Source organism: Nerophis ophidion, linkage group LG18 (assembly GCF_033978795.1).
Source record: "Nerophis ophidion isolate RoL-2023_Sa linkage group LG18, RoL_Noph_v1.0, whole genome shotgun sequence".
Taxonomy (NCBI): domain Eukaryota; kingdom Metazoa; phylum Chordata; class Actinopteri; order Syngnathiformes; family Syngnathidae; genus Nerophis; species Nerophis ophidion.
Window position 1 is genome coordinate 22,526,541 of NC_084628.1, and position 21,942 is coordinate 22,548,482.

Sequence of the window (21,942 nt, forward strand, 5' to 3'; positions counted from 1 at the left end):
TTCTGTTTCTGAATCAGTCACCGGTGCAAAACAAAAACATTCATAAAAAAGCATACATCATATGGAATAAAATATAAACAAGGAACTTGTGTGGCGGCGTGGCTCAGTTGGTGAAGCAACTTGAGGGTTCCAGGTTCGATTACCGCTTCTGCCATTACTGCTGTGTCCCTGGGCAAGACATTTACCCAGCGCCACCCACACTAGCTTGAAGATGTAGATAATGGGGTTTACTGTGTAAAGGGCTTTGAGTCTCTATAGAAAGCGCTATATAAATATGATTCACTTCACCTAAACATAATGAATAGCTATAAAATCAGGTGGAAACATTCCTCTTTCTGGTGCATTCAGTCTTTCAACTCGACAGGTGACCAGCTGTCAGGGACAAGGGTGGGTGTGTATGTGAGAATGGGGTACAGTTCATTAATAAGTCTCACAGCTTCTTGCTTGTTTAGCAGCTGATGCTGCTGTTTGTCCTCTTGCATGATGGAGGTGTCTGCTGGTATGTTGTATCATAACCACAACACCTCAGCAAATCTCTTTCTCTTTGTATACGTGCATGCACTCCCTGCATAGACACAACAGGGCTAGTGACTGCCGTAAACACCAATCATTTTTTTGGGCCGGTAAACATTTTTATTAAATAAACTTAGTAATTGTGAAAAATATAGACAATTGTAAAACAAATGTGTGCTGTGGAACCACTAATGGTACCTCTACCATAAGTTAGCAAACAGCCCCTTTAATGCAAAACAATACATTGTATTATATACTGAAAATGAATCACAACTTGATAATTTCTCAATCTGTTTTTATGTGGTTTACTAACATTTTATTTTCTAAATATGTATACAGTCATTTTTTCCTTATCACTGTTAATTATTCCCAGGCCTGACCATGGTAAATTAATTTCTGCAAAGTAGGAATTATTCATTAAATTTTGAATGTATACATTGAGCGTAACAAACTTGTTTGCAACCTTATACATATGTATTTTCACAACATTATAAGTGCCCTCTAGACTTGAATTAACACCCACAATGTCACATGTACATCTTTAATCCAATATAGTAATGCTTCCTGAGGATGAGCCAATCAGTGACTGTGATACTGAGCAGCGTGCTCTGATTTGGTCATATACTATTGATATCCATCCATCCATTTTCTACAGCTTGTCCTGTTTGGGGTTGCGGGAGGTCGCTGGAGCCTATCTCAGCTGCATTCGGGCGGAAGATATTTTTTTGTTAATTTAGTCATTTAATGTGTTCAATTTAGACCAGAAATATGTTCAATATGCTCAAAAATCTATAACTTAAAAACAAAATGAGGGATGAGTGTATATAATTTCATACCTATACAAAGTTATTGCCAGTGTCCTTGTTTCAACTGCATTCTTGTCTTTGTCTCCTTGCCATCGTCTGTCTACAACAATGGAATGTCCCAGCTCTTTGTCTACACTAGCTTAGTGTCAAACAATGGAGGTATCTGTTTTAACGACATTCGGACTTTACTTAAATCAATAGCAAAGCAGCATCTCCTTTTCTGGGAACAACCACACCGAAAATGTGTCCCGTGAAAAACCGTCTTACCGGAACTCTCTAATAACGACAGTTCCTTGGGTGAATAATGGAAACTCACTACACCGGTATGTTTTATCGCTTTCATGGCAAATTTACTGACAGATATAAGAACTTTACACTACTTTATATTAGAAATGGCAACAGCGGAGGTTAAATGTCCCATAACAAGAAGATAGCGAAACAAAAACCTTTCTGACTACGGTGTCGGCACAGACTACAAAGGTGGACACACGCAATTTTTCAGGATTCATGCAGATCCCAAATACAGATCAGTAGTAAGAAAATTGCTTTTGCATAATGTTTTGAACCAAAATGCCAGACAATGTCTTACCTTATACACACACCATCATAATACTCGTATGTTGAAGTACAGTACAATCCATCAAGCGGTGCAGCTTCATAGCTTACCAAAGTTGTACTAAAACATTTTGATAGATTTTTGAGTGCCATGTGTAAATGCTCTAAATTTTCAAGGGAACATATTGGTGTCGTTTACATAGTGCAGTCTACATGTATCTCTTATGTATGACTGCCATCTACTGGTCACACTTATCATTTCACCATGTATCAAATAAAATTGCTTCGAGGTCGGTAAGCAAAACCAGAATTATTCCGTACATTAGGCACACCGGACTATAAGGCGCACTGTCGAGTTTTGAGAAGAAAAAAAAAAGGATTTTAAGTGCGCCTCATAGTCCAGAAAGTATGGTGCTAACGCACAGCCGTAAACTCGAACCATGAATAATACATAAATGCAGTTTTGTGTGTGAGTGCAGCCCTCGTTTACACAACAATAACTATCTGGTTGATGATACCGTGATGACACTTTGTTGTATTTCAACATGACCACAGCATGAATTGATTAACGTGGACCCCGACTTAAACAAGTTGAAAAACTTATTCGGGTGTTTCCATTTAGTGCTCAATTGTACAGAATATGTACTGTACAATCTACTAATAAAAGTTTCAATCAATCAATCAGTGTAACTTTCTTAATTGGTGATCTCTGTGACCACACCCCCAAGGTGATTCCTGACTGCAAGGACCAGGACTGGGACACCAATGCCCCAGACTCCCACACCGGGATCTTCCACTTCTCCTTCTGGAGGTTTGGCGAGTGGGTGGATGTGGTTATTGACGACCGGCTGCCCACTGTGAAGGGAAAGCTGCTCTACTGTCACTCAAACGATGCTAACGAGTTCTGGAGCGCACTGGCGGAGAAGGCCTACGCCAAGTAAGTACTTCTTCATTCTAACCAATCATCTGTTGAGTGTTAACAAATGTGGTCGATCTAGTCGTCTTGGGTGAACTAGGATGCAGGTTATGGTGTTCTCCAGGTTGGCCGGGTGCTACGAGGCGCTGGATGGGGGCAACACGGCCGACGCCTTGACGGACTTCACTGGAGGCTTGTCGGAGCCGATAAATCTTGTAGGAACCGGTGTGAGGACAGACGAGGTGAAACGTGGCAACTTGTTTGAGAGAGTCCTGAAAGTCCACAACAGAGGAGGCCTCATCAGCTGTGCTGTCAAGGTGAGCTCAGCAACTCTCTCGTGTGGTTTTGAGCAATAATGTAATTGGCTATGGGATTGATTACATCCTATTAGAGTTGTACGGTATACCGGTACTAATAAAGTACCGCGGTACTAATGAATTAAAAACAGTACGCAGGGATCCACCCATATATATGAATATTGCCACTCACAATTAGCTTGTGCTCAGCTGGGGGAAAAAGTATATCCTGTATACTTATTATGTCATGCATATATGAAGACTTATGAACTGTTACCGGCGTATTCAATATTAACGGTAATGTCAAAAATTTAAATTAATAGAATATGGAAAAATAAAAGGCATCAGGTGATATTGGACGGGGCAAAAGCGAAAACTGACGTCAGACACCACCTGGATCACCTGTCAGCCAAATCGTTTTGCTACGGAGCCACTACTTGGAACGAATCCTCATTTTTTACCTTTTTGTGGATTTACCATTGGCCTGTGGAGAACTGGGACGAACAGAGAAACTTACCAGGAGGACTGGAGTTTGCTGCGCGGTACCGTAAGTAGGCTGCGGCTTCCAACATTTCATCTCTTGCCCGTACATGCATGCCGCTATGTTCATGTCACGTCTGTCACTTTGGGGACTTTGGGAAATATACTGTATGTGCTGAATAAACTTATGTGGTGAACTGCACTTCGGGATGTGGGATTGAGTGTGTTGTGCAGGTGTTTGTATTGTATTGGCGGGTTATATGGATAGGGAGGGGAGAGGTGTTTGTTATGCGGGATTAATTTGTGGCATGTTAAAAGGTCCTGCTAGGAGTCGGTGTTGGCAGCCCGCAGTAAGATGTTATGCGGGATTCATTTGTGGGATAATAAAAGGTCCTGCTAGGAGTTGGTGTTGGCAGCCCGCAGGAGGATAACCAGCTGGTCTACCTTTAAGCAGTCTTTCCTTAATCCTTTTTGCCAACTGACTATCAATCAGAGATTGACAAGCAGCTGCACTCCAACCTTCAAAACCTTAAACAGTGCTTGGGAGATTTCGCATATGACTATTGTGCCCTCTGCCTAAAGTGGAGATCTGCAAGAGCTTGTGCTCAGCTGGGAAAATATATATATATATACTTATGTCATGCATTTATGAAGAGTTATAAACTTTTACAGGCATATTCAATAATAATGGTACTGTCAAAAATGTAAATTAATAGAATGTGGGAATATAAAAGGCATTGGGTGCTATCGAACGGGGCAGCAACTGACGTCACCATGAATTGAGTTACGTGGACTCCGAATTAAACAAGTTGAAAAACTTATTTGGGTGTTACCATTTAGCAGAGGTGGGACCAAGTCATTGTTTTGCAAGTCACAAGTAAGTCTCAAGTCTTTGCCCTCAAGTCTCGAGTCGAGTCTCGAGTAAGACAGGCAAGTCCCGAGTCAAGTCCAAAGTCAAGGTCCTGCAGTCCTGGGTTCAAATCCAGGCTCGGTATCTTTCTGTGTGGAGTTTGCATGTCCTCCCCGTGAATGCGTGGGTTCCCTCCGGGTACTCCGGCTTCCTCCCACTTCCAAAGACATGCACCTGGGGATAGGTTGATTGGCAACACTAAATTGGCCCTAGTGTGTGAATGTTAGTGTGAATGTTGTCTGTCTGTCTGTGTTGGCCCTGCGAGGAGGTGGCGACTTGTCCAGGGTGTACCCCGCCTTCCGCCCGATTGTAGCTGAGCTAGGCGCAAGCGCCCCCCGCGACCCCAAAAGGAAATAAGCGGTAGAAAATGGATGGATGGATGGAGCGGATCACCACTCCAAGATGGCGGCCCCGCGTCTCGTCTGCGCGAGTAGGCGGTAGCGCTCCATGCTGCGTCTACTTATAAGATGTCTATAGTTATAAAGTTATCAGTGAGTTTCCAAGCTCACTGATTTAACTACACAACAAATAAAAGTTACGTTACTCAGCCAATAAACGTTAGCTTTCATTCAAAACTTACCCTTCATTGTGCATCTTGAAATGTCAAACGAAGTAGGAAGTTGTTGCGTCTCCGTCTGTAATCTTCGAACCGCATGCTTTGCATACTGGAATTCGTTTTTTGTTGACTAACTCGTAGTTTTAATCCCCGAACGAAAATATTTTTAGCATAATTTTTCCTCACTGGCGGGTTGTCTGAGAGATCTTCTTCGTTGGTTTTCCTGCAATTTAATTGGCTCAATGCTGTGTGACGAAAATAGCGTGGATTTAATTTGATTGGCTGTTGTACTGACTGATAGCGCGCATGCTGTCATCGCACACATGTTGACAAACACGCGTACACAAGGGAAGATACGGAACGCTCCTGAATAACTTTTTAATCGTTGGGTTTTGGGGAAAGTCGCAAGTCATGTCAAGTCAAAAGGCTCAAGTCCAAGTCAAGTCACAAGTCATTGATGTTAAAGTCTAAGTCGAGTTGCAAATCTTTTTACATTTTGTCATGTCGAGTCTAAAGTCATCAAATTCATGACTCGAGTCTGACTCGAGTCTGACTCGAGTCCAAGTCATGTGACTCGAGTCCACACCCCTGCCATTTAGTGGTCAATTGTAAGGAATATGTACTGAACTGTGCAAGTTACTAATAAAAGTTTCAATCAATAAATCAAAGACTACCTGGATCACCTGTCAGCCAAATAGTTTTGCTACGGAACCACTACTTGAAATAAATCCTCATTTTTGACCTTTTTGTGGATTTACCATTGGCCAGTGGAGAACTGGGATGAACAGAGGCACTTACCAGGAGGACTTGAGTTGGATGCACGGTACTGTGAGTAGGCTGCCTGTACCTGCATGCCGCTATGTGCATATTGCATTTGTAACTTGGGGGACTTTGAGAAATATATGTGCTGGATAAACCTTGTGTGGTGAACTGCACTTGCTGTGGGATTGAGTGTGTTGTTCAGGTATTTGTATTGTATTGCATTGGCGGTTTATATTGATAGGATGGGGAAGATGTTTGTTATGTGGGATATTAAAAATAGGCCTGATCAGGTCGTGGGTAATGGTCATATATATCTTGTGTTTATTTGCTAAACTCGTTCCCAGCTGATTATCAGGTCGTGCTCGTGACTCCTTAATTAGTGTAGTGGCAGCGACACCCGGAGAATGCGGGTGCGTTTGTTACGTACTGTTTTTTAAAAAATACCTATATTTTTTTAACATGACATTAGGGACGGCGTGGCGCAACCCGAGCGTCCCTGGTTCAAATCCCACCTAGTACCAACCTCGTCACATCCGTTGTGTCCTGAGCAAGACACTTCACCCTTGCTCCTGATGGGTGCTGGTTGGCGCCTTGCATGGCAGCTCCCTCCATCAGTGTGTGAATGTGTGTGTAAATGGGTAAATGTGGAAGTAGTGTCAAAGCGCTTTGATTACTTTGAAGGTAGAAAAGCGCTATACAAGTACAACCCATTTATCATTTATTTATTTATTAACGTAATCATGTTGGTTTACATTGCTGGTAAATCCAGCAGAGGCGCATGTTAGGCAACACAAGGAGTACCAACAAGCAGAAACAAAGTGGAGAAAGAAAAGGGAGAATGGATGGATAAAACTAACAAAGTTGAAGCTATTAACACTGGAGCGCCGCTCTGCAAAATGTTCTTCGCTCTTGCTCTTTCTAACCGTTAGCCAGCTAGTGCCTAACGTCAGTGCGCAGTTGGTAGTGTTTTAGCTACTTCTAAATCCCTAATCCTCGCTGCCATGGCGACAAATAATGAAAGTTTCTTGCAAGTATCATCCCTGCGGGACGAGGTATAGCTAAACATGCTTCACTACACACCGTAGGAGGATACAATAGCTAATTGCTAACAGCAAGTTAGCGCTCCTCAATGTAAACAAACACAGACTGCAACGATACCAAGTACATAGTACTCTTGACACGGTATTTTTATTATCACAAAATCTTTTCCCATTGTTGTATAAAGTTAAGAAATATGTCCCAGGATACACGCAAACTTTAATTATGACCAGTGTATGACTATTTAATTACTTGGTATTGGATTGATACCAAACTTTGTAGTATCATCCAAAACATGTAAAGTATCCAACAACAGAAGAATAAGTGATTACCACATTTAAACTGAAGTGTAGATGAAACATGTTAAAACAGAAAATAATCAGATTAACAGTAAATGAAAAAGTAGATTTATAATCCATCATAATTTTGACAAAATAATAGAATGGAAAATGACACAATATGTTACTCTCTATGTCAGCAGCAGATTAGAAGCCTTTGTTTGCTTACTTACTACCTAGAGAAAAGTTGTCTAGTTGGGTTCACTATTTTATTTAAGGCCAAAAGTCTTATTTGATTGAAATAGAAAACATGTTTAATGTATCATAAGATTTTGTTAAAATAAAGCCAATAATGATAATGTTTTGTGGTCCCCTTTATTTTGCATTGCATCGAAATACATTTTAGAACCGACACCAAAATATATGTATTGAGACAACCCTACATCATATATGCATTGGTCACTTGCAATTGTTGAGCATCATATTGAGATGTAGTGGGCGGAGCCAACTCTGTTATTGTTGTCATAGGTGAGCAGTGTCACTGAAATGGAGTTCAAGTTACCCAGCGGCCTGGTCAAGGGCCACGCCTACGCTGTGACGGATGTGCGAGAGGTGAGCCTTGGTCGTGGCATGATGTCGTCCTCCTCCAAGGGGCAAAAAATCACATTGATCCGTGTGAGGAACCCCTGGGGGAAGAGCGAGTGGAACGGACCTTGGAGTGACGGGTGAGTTTAAAATCTGGAACTGAACCCCTTTACTGCACCACCAACAGACATATTTTACTCAGATCGACTATCATGCTCGCTCAAGGTCCGAGTGTCTCACTGTGTTTGCAGTTCTCCTGAGTGGAAACTAGTCAGCAAGAGTGATTGGGAGAAAATGGGTGTCACTGTGCAGGACGACGGTGAGTTCTGGTGAGTCGCTGTTTGCCGTTCCCTGTTTTCGCCCCTTGTTGGCGGACATGTTTACGCCCCCTCCTCTTGTCTTCCTCCAGGATGACCTTTGATGACTTCACCGACAACTTCACAGACGTCATCTTGTGTCGCCTCATCAACACCTCCTATATGAGCATTTACAAGACCTGGGAGGAGGTTATGGTGCGCGGCTCTTGGCAGCACCATGATGAGCCGATGAAGAACCGAGCGGGGGGCTGCACCAATAACAAGGACTCTTTCTTTCAGAACCCTCAGGTGCTCACCACTACCAATTTGGCGTTTGTTAGTCTGCAACATACTCAGTCATTCACCTGATTTGTCTGCTGTTTTTATTCAATAACCTCCAAACTTGGAGGACATATATGCATGTAAAGAGGCGAATACCCCCTTTTGTGAGGTTACTAGTTTTAAATGTCCCCTGGTGTGTTTTTTCTTGCTGCAGTACATGTTCAACATAAAGAAAGAGGAAGACGAAGCTCTCATCTGTCTGCAGCAGAAAGACCGCAAAGCCTCACTGAGAAGAGGCATAGAAGCGTACTTTGCCATCGGTTTTGATATATACAAGGTCAGTAACGGTGTAGTGGAGCTAGTTACTAGGGCTGTGAATCTTTGGGCACCATTCGATTCGATTCCTGGGGGTAACGATTTGATTCACAAATTGTTTCGATTCAACATTGGGTGCCAGTTCTGATAAATTCCTCCACAAAATAGATAAATAGCTGTGTGAAAGTTCGATATTACTTAAAAGAAAGCTGGTTTTGTTTAATAAAACTGTACCCAAACATTTGATAAAGTCAAATACAAATAAGGCAACAAGAGAAGTATACAACATTTATTTTTTTCTAGGTAAATCTCTACAGGCTACTCTTTCTGTCAGAATTGAGGGTACTCAGTTGTTTTGTCCAGCGTTTTCCCTTTTATATTTGTCTCGCTGTGCACCACCTCTGGGCTTGTGCCTTCGAAGGCTCTTCAGTGCAGCGGTGAGTGCCTGTCGCGGTAAATGGCTGGCTGAATGATTTTTGTGTGTGTGTGTGTGTGTGTGTGTGTGTGTGTGTGTGTGTGAGGGTGAACATTTGATTTAATGTAAACAATTTCATTGGTCCACCGTGACCCACTTGCTAATTACCTAGGTCTGATGTCTATCCATCTACCCATTTTCTCCGCTTATCCGAGGTCAGGGGGCAGTAGCCTAAGCAGGGAAGCCCACACTTCCCTCTCTCAGCCACTTTGTGCAGCTCCTCCCGGGGGATCCCGAGGCGTTTCCAGGCCAGCCGGGAGACATGGTCTTCCCAACGTGTCCTGGGTCTTCCCCGTGGCCTCTTGCCTGTCGGACGTGCCCTAAAGACCTCCCTAGGGAGGCGTTCGTTCGCGTGGCATCCTGACCAGGCTTTACTTTGAGCTCCTCCCGGATGACAGAGCTTCTCACCCTATCTCTAAGGAGAGCCTCGCTCCCCGGCGGAGGTAACTCATTTCAGCCGCTTGTACCCGTGATTTTGTTCTTTTGGTCATGACTCAAAGCTCATGACTATTAGTGAGAATAGAGAAGTAGATCAACCAGTAAATTAATAGCTTTGCCCTCCGGCTCAGCTCCTTCTTTACCACAACGGATTGATACAGTGTCCGCATTACTGAAGACGCCGAACCGATCTGCCTGTCAATCTCATGATCCTCTCTGCCCTCACTCGTGAACAAGACTCTGAGATACTTGAACTCCTCCACTTGGGGCAAGATCTCTTCTCCAACCCGAAGATAGCACTCCACCCTTTTCTGGGCGAGAACAGTGGACTCGGACTTGGAGGTGCTGATTCTCATTCCAGTCAGTTCACACTCTGCTGCAAACCGATCCAGTGAGAGCTGAAGATCATGGCAAGATGAAGCCATCAGGACCACAAAATCTGAAAAAAGCAGAGACTTAATCCTGGAGCCACCAAACCGGATCCCCCATAAAAGTTATGAACAGAATCAGTGACAAAAGGCATCCTCAGCGGAGTCCAACACTCACAGGAAATAGGTCCGACTCACTGCCGGCAATGCGGACCAAGCTCTGATTTTGATCATACAAGGAGCGTACAGCTACAATCAGACAGTCCAACATACTCTCTGGGCACTCCCCACAGGACTTCCAGAGGGACACGGTCGAATGCCTTCTCCAAGTCCACAGAGCACATGTAGACTGGTTGAGCAAACTCCCATGCACCCTAAGGACCCTGCCGAGAATATAGAGCTGGTCCACAGTTCAGACCATGGCGAAAACCACACTGTTCGTCCTGAATCCGGGGTTCGACGATCCGGCATAGCCTCCTCTCCAGTACACCTGAATAGACCTCAGGGGGAAGGCTGAGGAGTGTGATCCCACGATAGTTGGAACACACCCTCCGATTCCCCTTCTTGAAGAGAGGAACCACCACCACCCTACCCTGGTCTGCCAATCCAGAGGTACCGCCCCCGATGTCCACGCAATGTTGCAAAGCCTTGTCAACCATAACAGCCCCACAGCTTCCTAGAGCCTCAAGGAACTCCGGGCGGACCTCATCCACCCCCGGGGCTTGCCACCGAGGAGCTTTTTAACTACCTCGGCAACATCAGCCCCAGAAATAGGAGAGCCCATCACAGATTTCCCAGGCACTGCTTCCTCAAAGGAAGATGTGTTGTTGGGATTGAGGAGGTCTTCGAAGTATTCTCTTCACCGATCCACAACATCCGCTGTCGAGGTCAGCAGCACACCATCCTCACCATACACGGTGTTGACAGCGCACTGCTTCCCCTTCCTGAGGCGGCGGACGGTGGTCCAGAATCGCTTCGAAGCTAGGAAAAATCCATAAATTAGCGCAGGGTTCAAAGTGTGGGGAAAAGTAGCTGCCCATAGACTGGAAATTACATTATGTTTACTACAATATTACTAACTACTTCTATTATCACCAAAATTATCAGAATTTCAAAATATCTGAAGGATCCACTGCACACTGTAATCAATACTTTTTATAGCTACAAATGAGGCTAAAATAATTTACTGTCAGTCCTTCTGGTTGTTTTTTTATCATAGTCTTCCTCACCAAAATGATTTCATTCTTTTTATTCAACTTCTAAAACGATCTGATTCGGTTTTTGACATAAATGTTGGCCAAAATTTTTCCACAGTTTTCATGTACTGTCTAGATCAGGTTTGCCCAAAGTTTTTGCCTTTAAAGGCTAAGAGAATAATATGCTAAAGGGCCGTGAGCCAAGCAGAGCTTTAACTGTACAACCGCACCATGAGTGAAGCGTTTAGACCCCAGGTGTCAAACTCAAAGGTCTGGGTGCCAGATCTGGTCCACCTCATCATTTTATATGACCCGCAAACTCCTGGAAATAATATGCTTCAACAAAGTACCTTATTTTTTCTTACTAAATGTATTGTTATTTTTTCCGTTATGACCTAAAAATATATAAGTACTACATTACATTGTGTACCTTTTAAACTAAGAGAATGTAGTATTGCAACAAATATTATTTTACCATGGTTTCACAACAATTGTTTTTGTTAAAATAGAAATACAAATACAAAAATATCTGCTTGACTTATGATTTCAATGCAATTTATTCAGCAAATTGTACACAGTAAAACTGACAATACGTTTTACAGTCAAATTTAAGGTGATTTTTACAGCATATTTAAGCTATTGAAAATCAACTGAGCTACCAGTATTTTTTATTTTTTTTAACTATAAAATTTAAGGTTGTTTTACGGTATATTACTGGTAATGGAAAAAACGTACCATATTTTTTGCAGTAAAAAAATGGTAGCTCAATTACCAGAATTAAAAAAATAAAAATAAAAAAAGTAACTAAGCTCCCAATTTGTTTTTCATGCAAAGGCAGTTACACTGTTTTTTCATTTACCGTAAAATGTTGTCAAAACACTAAATATGTCAGTAAAATTCTGGTGACTGAGTTGCCAGTTTTTACTGTCAATACACAGTCTGTAAAATTTCCTTTGTAACAGAAAATGAAAAAGCTCCTGATCATCACTGAGACTCTGTCGTCTGAATACATTTCGTTTTCAGTTGTAACCAGTGTCTTTTTATCTTGTTTTGTATTTCAGCTTGGTTTTTATTGCTCGTATTCTCTTTATTTTAATATGTAATGTGTGTGTATTTTTTCCATTTGTATGAGCTACGAGATACCTGAATTTCCCCAAAGGGATTATTAAAGTATACATCTATCTACCCATCTATCCATCTGCCATAGAAAGTTGTGAGTGCTCTTAGATAAAGAAGGTGAGAAACACCATTGGAAAAACCTGTTGGAATGTACAAAGGTTCCTCTCCTTCTGTGCTCATCTCAGTCTTCAATAAAAGGTAGGAGTGATGTCAAATTTCCATGTATTAATTTTTTTTCACATTTACAAACCCCAAAACCACTGAAGTTGTCACAGTGTGTAAATCTTAAAAACTAAATACAATCATTTGAAAATCCTTTTCAACCTATATTCAATTGAACAGACTGTAAAGACAAGATACTTAATGTTCGAACTGGAAAGCTTTTGTTATTTTTTTGCAAATATTAGCTCATTTGGAATTTGATGCCTGAAACATGTTTAAAAAAAGCTGGCACAAAAGACTGAGAAAGTTGAGGAATGCTCTTCAAACACTTATTTGGAACATCCCACTGGTGAACAGGCGGTGCCATGATTGGGTATAAAAGCAGCTTTCATGAAATAATCAGTCATTCACAAACAAGGATGGGGCGAGTGTCACCACTTTATGAACAAATTAAAAATGTTTTACACTATTATGGGAAAACTTGCTTTGGTTTTCATACGTTTGTTGAACCTTTTGGACCCGATTACTAAGGAAGACCAGGTTCCACTGTTCATACAACATATACACACTCTGAGTGACATGATAAAGAGCAAGTGAGCACTGTGAAGTTCAAATTAATTATTGATTAGTAATGTCTTACATGACAGGTGGAGTTGAACAGGACGTACCGTATGCACAGCCTCTTGCAGAAGGTGGGGAGCAGTGTCTACATCAACACCAGGTCTGTTTTCTTGCGCGTCGACCTCAAACAGGGACGTTACATCATCATACCCACAACTTTTGAAGCCAAAAAGGAGGGTGGCTTCATGCTTCGCGTCTTCACCGACGAGGTGTCACGGTTCAAGTAGGAGGGAGCGTTCCGAGACTTCTGCGACTGGAATGTGACCAGAATAAGCTGATGCGTTTTTGTATCTTCTGCAGGGAGCTGACTCTGGACCAGCCACCCCGACCTTCCTGTTTGTGTCTGTCAGGGTATCCCCAGGTGGTCACTCAGCTGCATATCCAGCAGGGTAATGATCTGTCTCGACAAGATTGTGGTGAGGGTACACTACACTTATTCGACCTGCCTTCACTTGGCAAAAACATGAGCTTGTTCAGTGAAGACTTTCGGGGCTTACATAGTGTACATAGACGCACACACATAGAAAATAATATATCTAGATTCATGCATTATATAATTTTAATTCAATACCTTTGATTGATCTCAAATTACTTTGCTACACTGCCCAGTATGTTGAAGTGGAACTACAGGATGTGGAATTAAATTCACTGCAATACAGAGACATTTCTTATAGCACATGCTTGTTGTCACGGGGAAAAGGCAGGCCATGAAGCAGCATGTACCTCTGCCTCAAGGTAGAGGGCGATATATTGTCAACTTGCAGTTCAATGCCTCAGCAATACTCTGACTCGCCACACTGGGCGAAGTGGGGGCCCTCAAGCTAGCAGACACAGGTCTCTCCAGCAGAAGCCAGCCTTTTTTTTTCTTTCTTTTTTTTAACTGTATTTATAACAAACATGGCATTTTTATTAGAGTAAGCCAGCGTGTTTGGGTGTTTTTTGTCAAATGCAAAAATATTGTTTTAATTTTTTGGAATGAAATCCAATATGAAATACTTCTCTTAACTGGACTTTAAGAGAAAATGAATGTGGTCATACAAAGTACGTTTTCATGGAGGATAGCTATTGCTGCTTCAGATACAAATACAGAAAGGTGAGATACACTCACAAAACTTGATTTATTTTGTTAAAAGCAAATGGGACCAAAAAGTATTTAATAACAAATTTAATAAATAATTTGTGGAACCATTTATCATATCATATTATCATTATGATAATGTTTTTATGAAAGCGAATAACTCACTTTTTTCCTGTTACTCTAATGTGCAACATAAATCAACAATGACTAGAGCTGCATGAATTTAAGTAAAAAAAAAAAAAGAAGAAAAAAAAGTGTGCGTGCCTCACCTGGTGTTTAGTTCACCGCACGTCACTGGCTTAACTTAATTAATTATTGTGGTCTTTTGGTGTTTGTTAATGATGATAAAAGATAATAAATCAAAACTGTGGTAATAAATACCATGTCTTCCGGACTATAGAGCGAACTGGTATATAAACAGCCCCCACTAAATTTTAGGGGAAACATTTTTCTCCCATATATTAGCCACACAATACGCCGCAAATATATAGGTTGCGAAATTAGTTATTTACGTAGAAAGATTCCGTAAATGTTTATTTACGTACCTTAATTGTGTCCAAATGGTACCTGTAACATGGCAGTAATACGACTGATCAAACAAAACAGAAGTCATCTTCATGGACCAACTAGCTGCGGAAGCTAACTTTCCAATCAGCTAAAAAGACTCAATGACCCCCACAGTGATGTTTCGGTAAATTTTTGAAACAGAAACGATACCAAAAAATGCAATTTTAGTTTAATAATATTAACACAGTCACTTGTGAATGTGTTAGCATATTAGCAAATGCTAACGACGCTCACTTGATTAGATTACGATGGCAAGCATGAAAACACTCCTACAGACATCACACATAAAATGCTTTAGTCAGTAAGAATTGTTTGTTATATTGTAAAACTTCCAGACATTGCTTGAAGTGATACAGTAAATGAAGATGCCATACGAGTAGAAACACTATGGACGGCTAGAAGACAAAACGGCACTTGTACTTCCGGTTGACAGCACTAAATAGAAGGGCACTGCAACGCCTGCTGTGAGCGAACTCGTCCAAAAGATGGTGCCATAGCACAAATAATAACACACCTTTTCAGTATATTTGCTGTGTTCTTTTTTGAAAACTATTTGTATTATGGCTAGAGGTGGGAATCTTTGGCTACCTCACGGTTTGATTATAATTACAATTCAGGAGCTACGATTTGATTACAAATCGGTTATTGATGCATCTTTAATTTAAATATGTTCGTGCAGTTTTACATTTCTTTTTGTTTCACTAAATAAGCGTTTATCACTTGTAACTTTTAAAAACTTCGCATTTTTAATAAGAATTTCCTGTCACATTTATTAAATTAATGAAATATGTGCAAAACTGGATCATAAGTGCTCGATAATAAAGGTGCCGGTTGGATTTCTTAGGGAGATTGCTTGCTGACGTCAGCCAAATTTTAGAACTGTCTGCATTACTTTATTTACAATAAATAAATTGATTATTGATGTTCACTAATCAATTTTATCAATCAATCAATGTTTATTTACATAGCCCTAAACCACAAGTGTCTCAAAGGGCTGCACAAGCCACAACGACATCCTATCTTCAAATTCCACATCAGGGCGAGGAAAAATTCAACCGAATGGGACAATGAGAAACCTTGGAGAGAACCGCAGATGTGGGAACTTGTATCCGGACCCCCGTGAAATAAACTGAAAAGCATGACTCTGGAATACAACAAAAAAGACATTTCATGGATTTTCAATTTCTTCAATTCAAACTGTATTGGTTGCAAACTCAATTCAAAATAATGGACTTGGATTGGAATTTGGGAGACAATCTCAATTCTATTTCGAATGTTCCACACGCCTGCTATGTATGTCATGTATTTAAAATGTATGTATATATTTTACTGACATGATTGGCTGATGGTGTATACTCTGTAATTTGTGCAGACCCCTACCTGATCATTTACTGTGAAGGAGAAAGAATTCGCACACCGGTCCATCAAGGCACACGCAGTCCTAACTTTGACATCAAGTTTCTCTTCTACAGGAAGAGACCTAACCAGCCAATCAAGATTGAGGTGTGTGTACTTCTAAGCATGTATGAGGGGATGTTATGGACATTCAGAATTACCTCTTAAATACACTGCTGAAATGCTCCCACATAAACAACTGAAAAAAATATTTTCTCACACACAGTACTAAAATCCTTTCATACACACTACTAAAATCCTCTCATACACACTGGGGATTTTTTCTCTCATGCATACGACTGAAATCCTCTCATACACTACTGAAATGTTTTTTCTCTGGCACACTACTGAAATCCTCTCATCTACACTACTGAAATCCTCTTATCCACACTTGACATTTTTTTCTCTTACATACTACTGAAATTCTTTCATACATACTACTGAAATTCTCATACATACTACTGAAATTTTCTCATACATACTACTGAAATCCTCTCATACACATTACTGAAATGTTTTTTTCTCATACTTACGTCTGAAATCCTCTCATATACACCACTGAAATCCTCTCATTAAATACTGACTTTTTTTCTGTCATACACTGCTGAAATCCCTTCACATATATTACTGTAATTCTCATACACACTATTGAAACTGTGAGCGTTTTTTTTTTTTCGGGTTGATTGAAACTTTTATCAGTAGTTTGCACAGTTCAGTACATATAATCCGTACAATTGACCCTTAAATGGTAACTCACGAATAAGTTTTTCAACTTGTTTAAGTCGGGGTCCACGTAAATTAATTCATGGCGTTTTATTAATGTATGTGAGAGAATAATTTTTCAGTTTTTTATCTGAAAGTGTTTCAGTAGTGTGAATGAGAGAATTTAAGTGCTGTGTGAGAGGATTTCAATAGTGGGTATGAGAGGATGACTAGTGTGTCTGAGAGAAAGAAAAATCAGTGATGTGTGAGAGCATTTCAGCAGTGTGAGAGAATATTTCAGTAATGTTAGTGAGAAGACTTCCGTAGTGTGTGTGAAAAGAATTCAGTAGTGGGTATGAGAACATTTCAGTAGTGTGTGAGAGGATTTCAGTTGTACAAACCCCATTTCCATATGAGTTGGGAAATTGTGTTAAATGTAAATATAAACGGAATACAATGATTTGCAAGTCCTTTTCAACCCATATTCAGTTGAATGCACTAAAAAGATAAGCTACTTTATGTTCAAACTCATAAATTAAATTTTTTTTTTGCAATTATTAATTAACTTAGAATTTCATGGCTGCAACACGTGCGAAAGTAGTTGAGAAAGGACAAGTTCACCACTGTGTTACATCACCATTTCTTTTAACAACACTCAATAAATGTTTGGGAACTGAGGAAACTAATATTTGAAGCTTTGAAAGTGGAATTCTTTCCCATTCTTGTTTTATGTAGAGCTTCAGTCGTTCAACAGTCCGGGGTTTCCGCTGTCGTATTTTACGCTTCATAATGCGCCGCACATTTTCGATGGGAGACAGGTCTGGACTGCAGGCGGGCCAGGAAAGTACTCGCACTCTTTTTTTTTTTTCGAAGCCACGCTGTTGTAACACGTGCTGAATGTGGCTTGGCATTGTCTTGCTGAAATAAGCAGGGGCGTCCATGAAAAAGACGGCGCTTAAATGGCAGCATATAGTGTTCCAAAACCTGTATGTACCTTTCAGCATTAATGGTGCCTTCACAGATGTGTAAGTTACCCATGCCTTGGGCACTAATGCACCCCCATACCATCACAGATGCTGGCTTTTGAACTTTGCGTTGATAACAGTCTGGATGGTTAGCTTCCCCTTTGGTCCGGATGACACGATGTCAAATATTTCCAAAAACAATTTGAAATGTGGACTTGTCAGAACACTTTTCCACTTTGCATCTGTACATCTTAAATGATCTCGGGCCCAGAGAAACCAGCGGCGTTTCTGGATGTTGTTGATAAATGACTTTCGCTTTGCATAGTAGAGCTTTAACTTGCACTTACAGATGTAGCGACCAACTGTATTTAGGGACAGTGGTTTTCTGAAGTGTTCCTGAGCCCATGTGGTGATATTCTTTAGCGATTGATGTTTTTTGATACAGTGTCGTCTGAGGGATCAAAGGTCACGGTCATTCAATGTTGGTTTCTGGCCATGCCGCTTACGTGGAGTGATTTCTCCAGATTCTCTGAACCTTTTGATGATATTATGGACCGTAGATGTTGAAATCCCAAAATATCTTGCAATTGCACTTTGAGAAACGTTGTTCTTAAAGGCTTACTGAAATGAGATTTTCTTATTTAAACGGGGATAGCAGGTCCATTCTATGTGTCATACTTGATCATTTTGAGATATTGCCATATTTTTGCTGAAAGGATTTAGTAGAGAACATCGACGATAAAGTTTGCAACTTTTGGTTGCTAATAAAAAAGCCTTGCCTATACCGGAAGTCGCAGACAATGACGTCACCTGTGTGAGGGCTCCTCACATCCTCACATTGTTTATCATGGGTGCCTCCAACAAAAAAAAACATTCGGACCGAGAAAACAACCGTTTTTCCCCATTAATTTGAGCGAGGATGAAAGATTTGTGGCTGAGGATATTGATAGCGAAGGACTAGAAAAAAAAAAAAAAAGTTTAAAAAAAAAACGCGATTGCATTGTGAGCGATTCAGATGTTTTTAGACACATTTACTAGGATAATTCTGGAAGATCCCTTATCTGCTTATTGTTTTAATAGTGTTTTAGTGAGATTTTAAAGATTGTAAAGACATACCTCGAGGTCTGATGGCTGAACACGCAGTGTCTCAGAGGGAAGCTGAGGAGACAAGCTCACAGCTGCCTCTTTTGACATGACAGCTGCTGCAGGACAACAAATAATCCATTGATGTCTCCGGTAAGATATATATCACAATTTCCCCATCCAAAAACATGCTGGTTGACGTAGAGAAAACATTCTCGCTTGACTGCTCTGCTTCACAACAAACAAAGAAACACCGGCTGTGTCTCGGTGCTAAAGACAGCTGCAATCCACCACTTTCCACCAACAGCATTGTTTTTTATAGTCTTTATAGACAAATTGCAAAAGATTCAGCAACACAGATGTTCAAAATACTGTGTAATTACGCCATGAACAGAGACTACTTTTAGCCGTGTTTGGTGCAGCGCTAATATTTCCTTACAGTCCGTGACGTCACGTGTACACGTCATCATTCCGCCACGTATTCAACAAGAAACTCGAGGGAAATTTAAAATTGCAATTTAGTGAACTAAAAAGGCTGTATTGGCATGTGTTGCAATGTTAATATTTCATCATTGATATATAAACTGTCAGACTGCGTGGTCGGTAGTAGTGGGTTTCAGTAGGCCTTTAAACTGTTGACTATTTGCTCACGCAGTTGTGGACAGAGGGGTGTACCTCGCCCCATCCTTTCCTGTGAAAGACTGAGCATTTTTTGGGAAGCTGTTTTTATACCCAATCATGGCACCCACCTGTTCCCAATTAGCCTGCACACTGGTGGGATGTTCCAAATAAGTGTTTGATGAGCATTCCTCAACTTTATCAGTATTTATTGCCACCTTTCACAACTTCTTCGTCACATGTTGCTGGCATCAAATTCTAAAGTTAATGATTATTTGCAAAAAAGAAAATGTATATCAGTTTGTACATCAAATATGTTGTCTTTGTAGCATATTCAATTGAATAGGGGTTGAAAATGATTTGCAAATCATTGTATTCCGTTTATATTTACATCCAACACAATTTCCCAACTCATATGGAAACAGGGTTTGTAGGTATGAGAGGATCATTAGTGTGTATGAGAGAAAAAATAAGTGATGTGTATGAGGATTTCAGTAGTGTGTGAGAGGATCTCAGTAGTGTGTATGAGAGAAAAATAATTAAGTAGTGTGTATGAGAGAATTTCAGTTGTGTGTGTGTGTGTGTGTGTGTGTGTGTGTGTGTGTGTGTGTGTGTGTGTGTGTGTGTGTGTGTGTGTGTGTGTGTGTGTGTGAGTGAGTGCGTGCGTGAGTGCGTGAGTGCGTGAGTGAGTGAGTGAGTGAGTGAGTGAGTGAGTGAGTGAGTGAGTGAGTGAGTGAGTGAGTGAGTGAGTGAGTGAGTGAGTGAGTGCGTGCGTGCGTGCGTGCGTGCGTGCGTGCGTGCGTGCGTGCGTGCGTGCGTGCGTGCGTGCGTGCGTGCGTGCGTGCGTGCGTGCGTGCGTGCGTGCGTGCGTGCGTGCGTGCGTGCGTGAGTGAGTGAGTGCGTGAGTGAGTGAGTGAGTGAGTGAGTGAGTGAGTGAGTGAGTGAGTGAGTGAGTGAGTGAGTGAGTGAGTGAGTGAGTGCGTGCGTGCGTGCGTGCGTGCGTGCGTGCGTGCGTGAGTGCGTGAGTGCGTGAGTGCGTGAGTGCGTGAGTGCGTGAGTGAGTGAGTGAGTGCGTGTGAGTGAGGTATTTCTGAATAATGCCCCTAACAGCCCCTCATATGCATTTACTTACCTTGACGTGGTCCTAGGTCTACGCATACAGCATGGTGAGGGACAGCTTCCTGGGTCAGGTGATCGTGACCAAGGAGATCGATAACTTGCAGAAGACGCTCTACTTGAAGGACAGACGTAATCGCCATGACAACAAGGTCAGCGGCACCCTAAACATCGCCATGGTGACCAGCTCGGAGCTCACCGCTATATAAGAAGTCATAAGCCATTTACACTTTTATTCTTTTATTATAAAAAGTTTTAGACGCAATATCCTTTTATTCCTCTTTTTTTTTTTTTTAAAAGTCATTGAGTTTATAAACTGAGTTTGTAGTTCACTTTATTAATGTTATTTTTCTGTTATTTTTACAACCACTTTGCTTTATGTAAGTGTATTTCCTCCTCTGACTGACCTACAAAGTAGATTTTTTTTATGCACACAATTTACTGATTCCAACACATTCTAATCCGAAGTCTTTTTTGAAGCACTAAGATTTTATGCCAAATTTGTCGGCTGAATTGTGTGGCATAATGATGAATAAATGTTAAAAGTACACATTGTTGTCGCTGATTGCCTAGCATCAGTTTTGTTAACACAAGTATGCTTTTCATCTTCATATACTTTGCCATTATTTAAACAACATAAAAATCATCTTTTGGCAATCACACATTTGCTGTGTCTGCTAATTTATACAGCACACTGCTAAGCAAGTTTTCATGAGTAATCTGTTTTAGAAGTTCAGACGAAAATCAAAGCAATTCTTCCCATTAGAAATGATGAACCTCAAATTAATTTGTTCCGGAGACCCAAAAATAACACAACACAATTTATATTTGCATGATTATAGTTTTACATACAGAAAACAATGTGAAATATGTATAAATGATGGATGTAATGTATAATTCAGGTGTGCACAAAGTGGGGCCAAATTGAGCCTGCCAAGTCGTTTTGGTTTGGCCCGCCAAATGGTTTCCCACATTTTATACATATTCATACCGACCTCTTTCAAGCTCACACAATTGTAGGGATAACTTGTTGCCGTCGATCGAATGTGATGAACTCTGCTACATTACATTTGTTGATATGGTTCTAAACTAAGGGTGTCAAACTTGTTTCATTGAGGGCCACGTCTCAGTTACGACTACCATTAGAGGGCCGCTTGTAACAACAAATACTATATGAATTTGCCTATTCAGTTGAATATTATGTATACAATTTATGTCCACTGTAAAAAGAAATTTAGATTTTTACAATAAAAAACTGGCAACTCAGTTACCAGAACTTTACTGTAAAATCTACACTTTGTACAACATATTACTGTACTGTAAATTGAAAAACGGTACCAATATTTGTTTTCTGAAAAAAAAAATGGGAGCTTTGTCGCCAGAATTTTTTGTAAAATTCGTGGTGTTTTTTTTTTTTACAACATATTAGTGTTAATGGAAACACAGTACTA

At 40.8% G+C, this 21,942-nt stretch overlaps 1 protein-coding gene across 1 annotated transcript in view; it reads left to right on the plus strand.

The window, feature by feature from the left end:
• LOC133536932 (calpain-5-like) overlaps positions 1–21,151 on the plus strand; it is a 32,113-nt gene extending 10,962 nt beyond the window's left edge. The window contains exons 4-13 of the mRNA XM_061877662.1: positions 2,603–2,811; positions 2,915–3,107; positions 7,639–7,835; positions 7,947–8,024; positions 8,105–8,300; positions 8,488–8,610; positions 12,994–13,190; positions 13,268–13,383; positions 15,985–16,115; positions 20,524–21,151. Of these exons, the coding sequence (XP_061733646.1) occupies positions 2,603–2,811; positions 2,915–3,107; positions 7,639–7,835; positions 7,947–8,024; positions 8,105–8,300; positions 8,488–8,610; positions 12,994–13,190; positions 13,268–13,383; positions 15,985–16,115; positions 20,524–20,700 (1,617 nt within the window). The 3' untranslated portion in view covers positions 20,701–21,151. The remainder of the gene's footprint in view (positions 1–2,602; positions 2,812–2,914; positions 3,108–7,638; positions 7,836–7,946; positions 8,025–8,104; positions 8,301–8,487; positions 8,611–12,993; positions 13,191–13,267; positions 13,384–15,984; positions 16,116–20,523) is intronic.
• Positions 21,152–21,942: the final 791 nt, after the last annotated feature.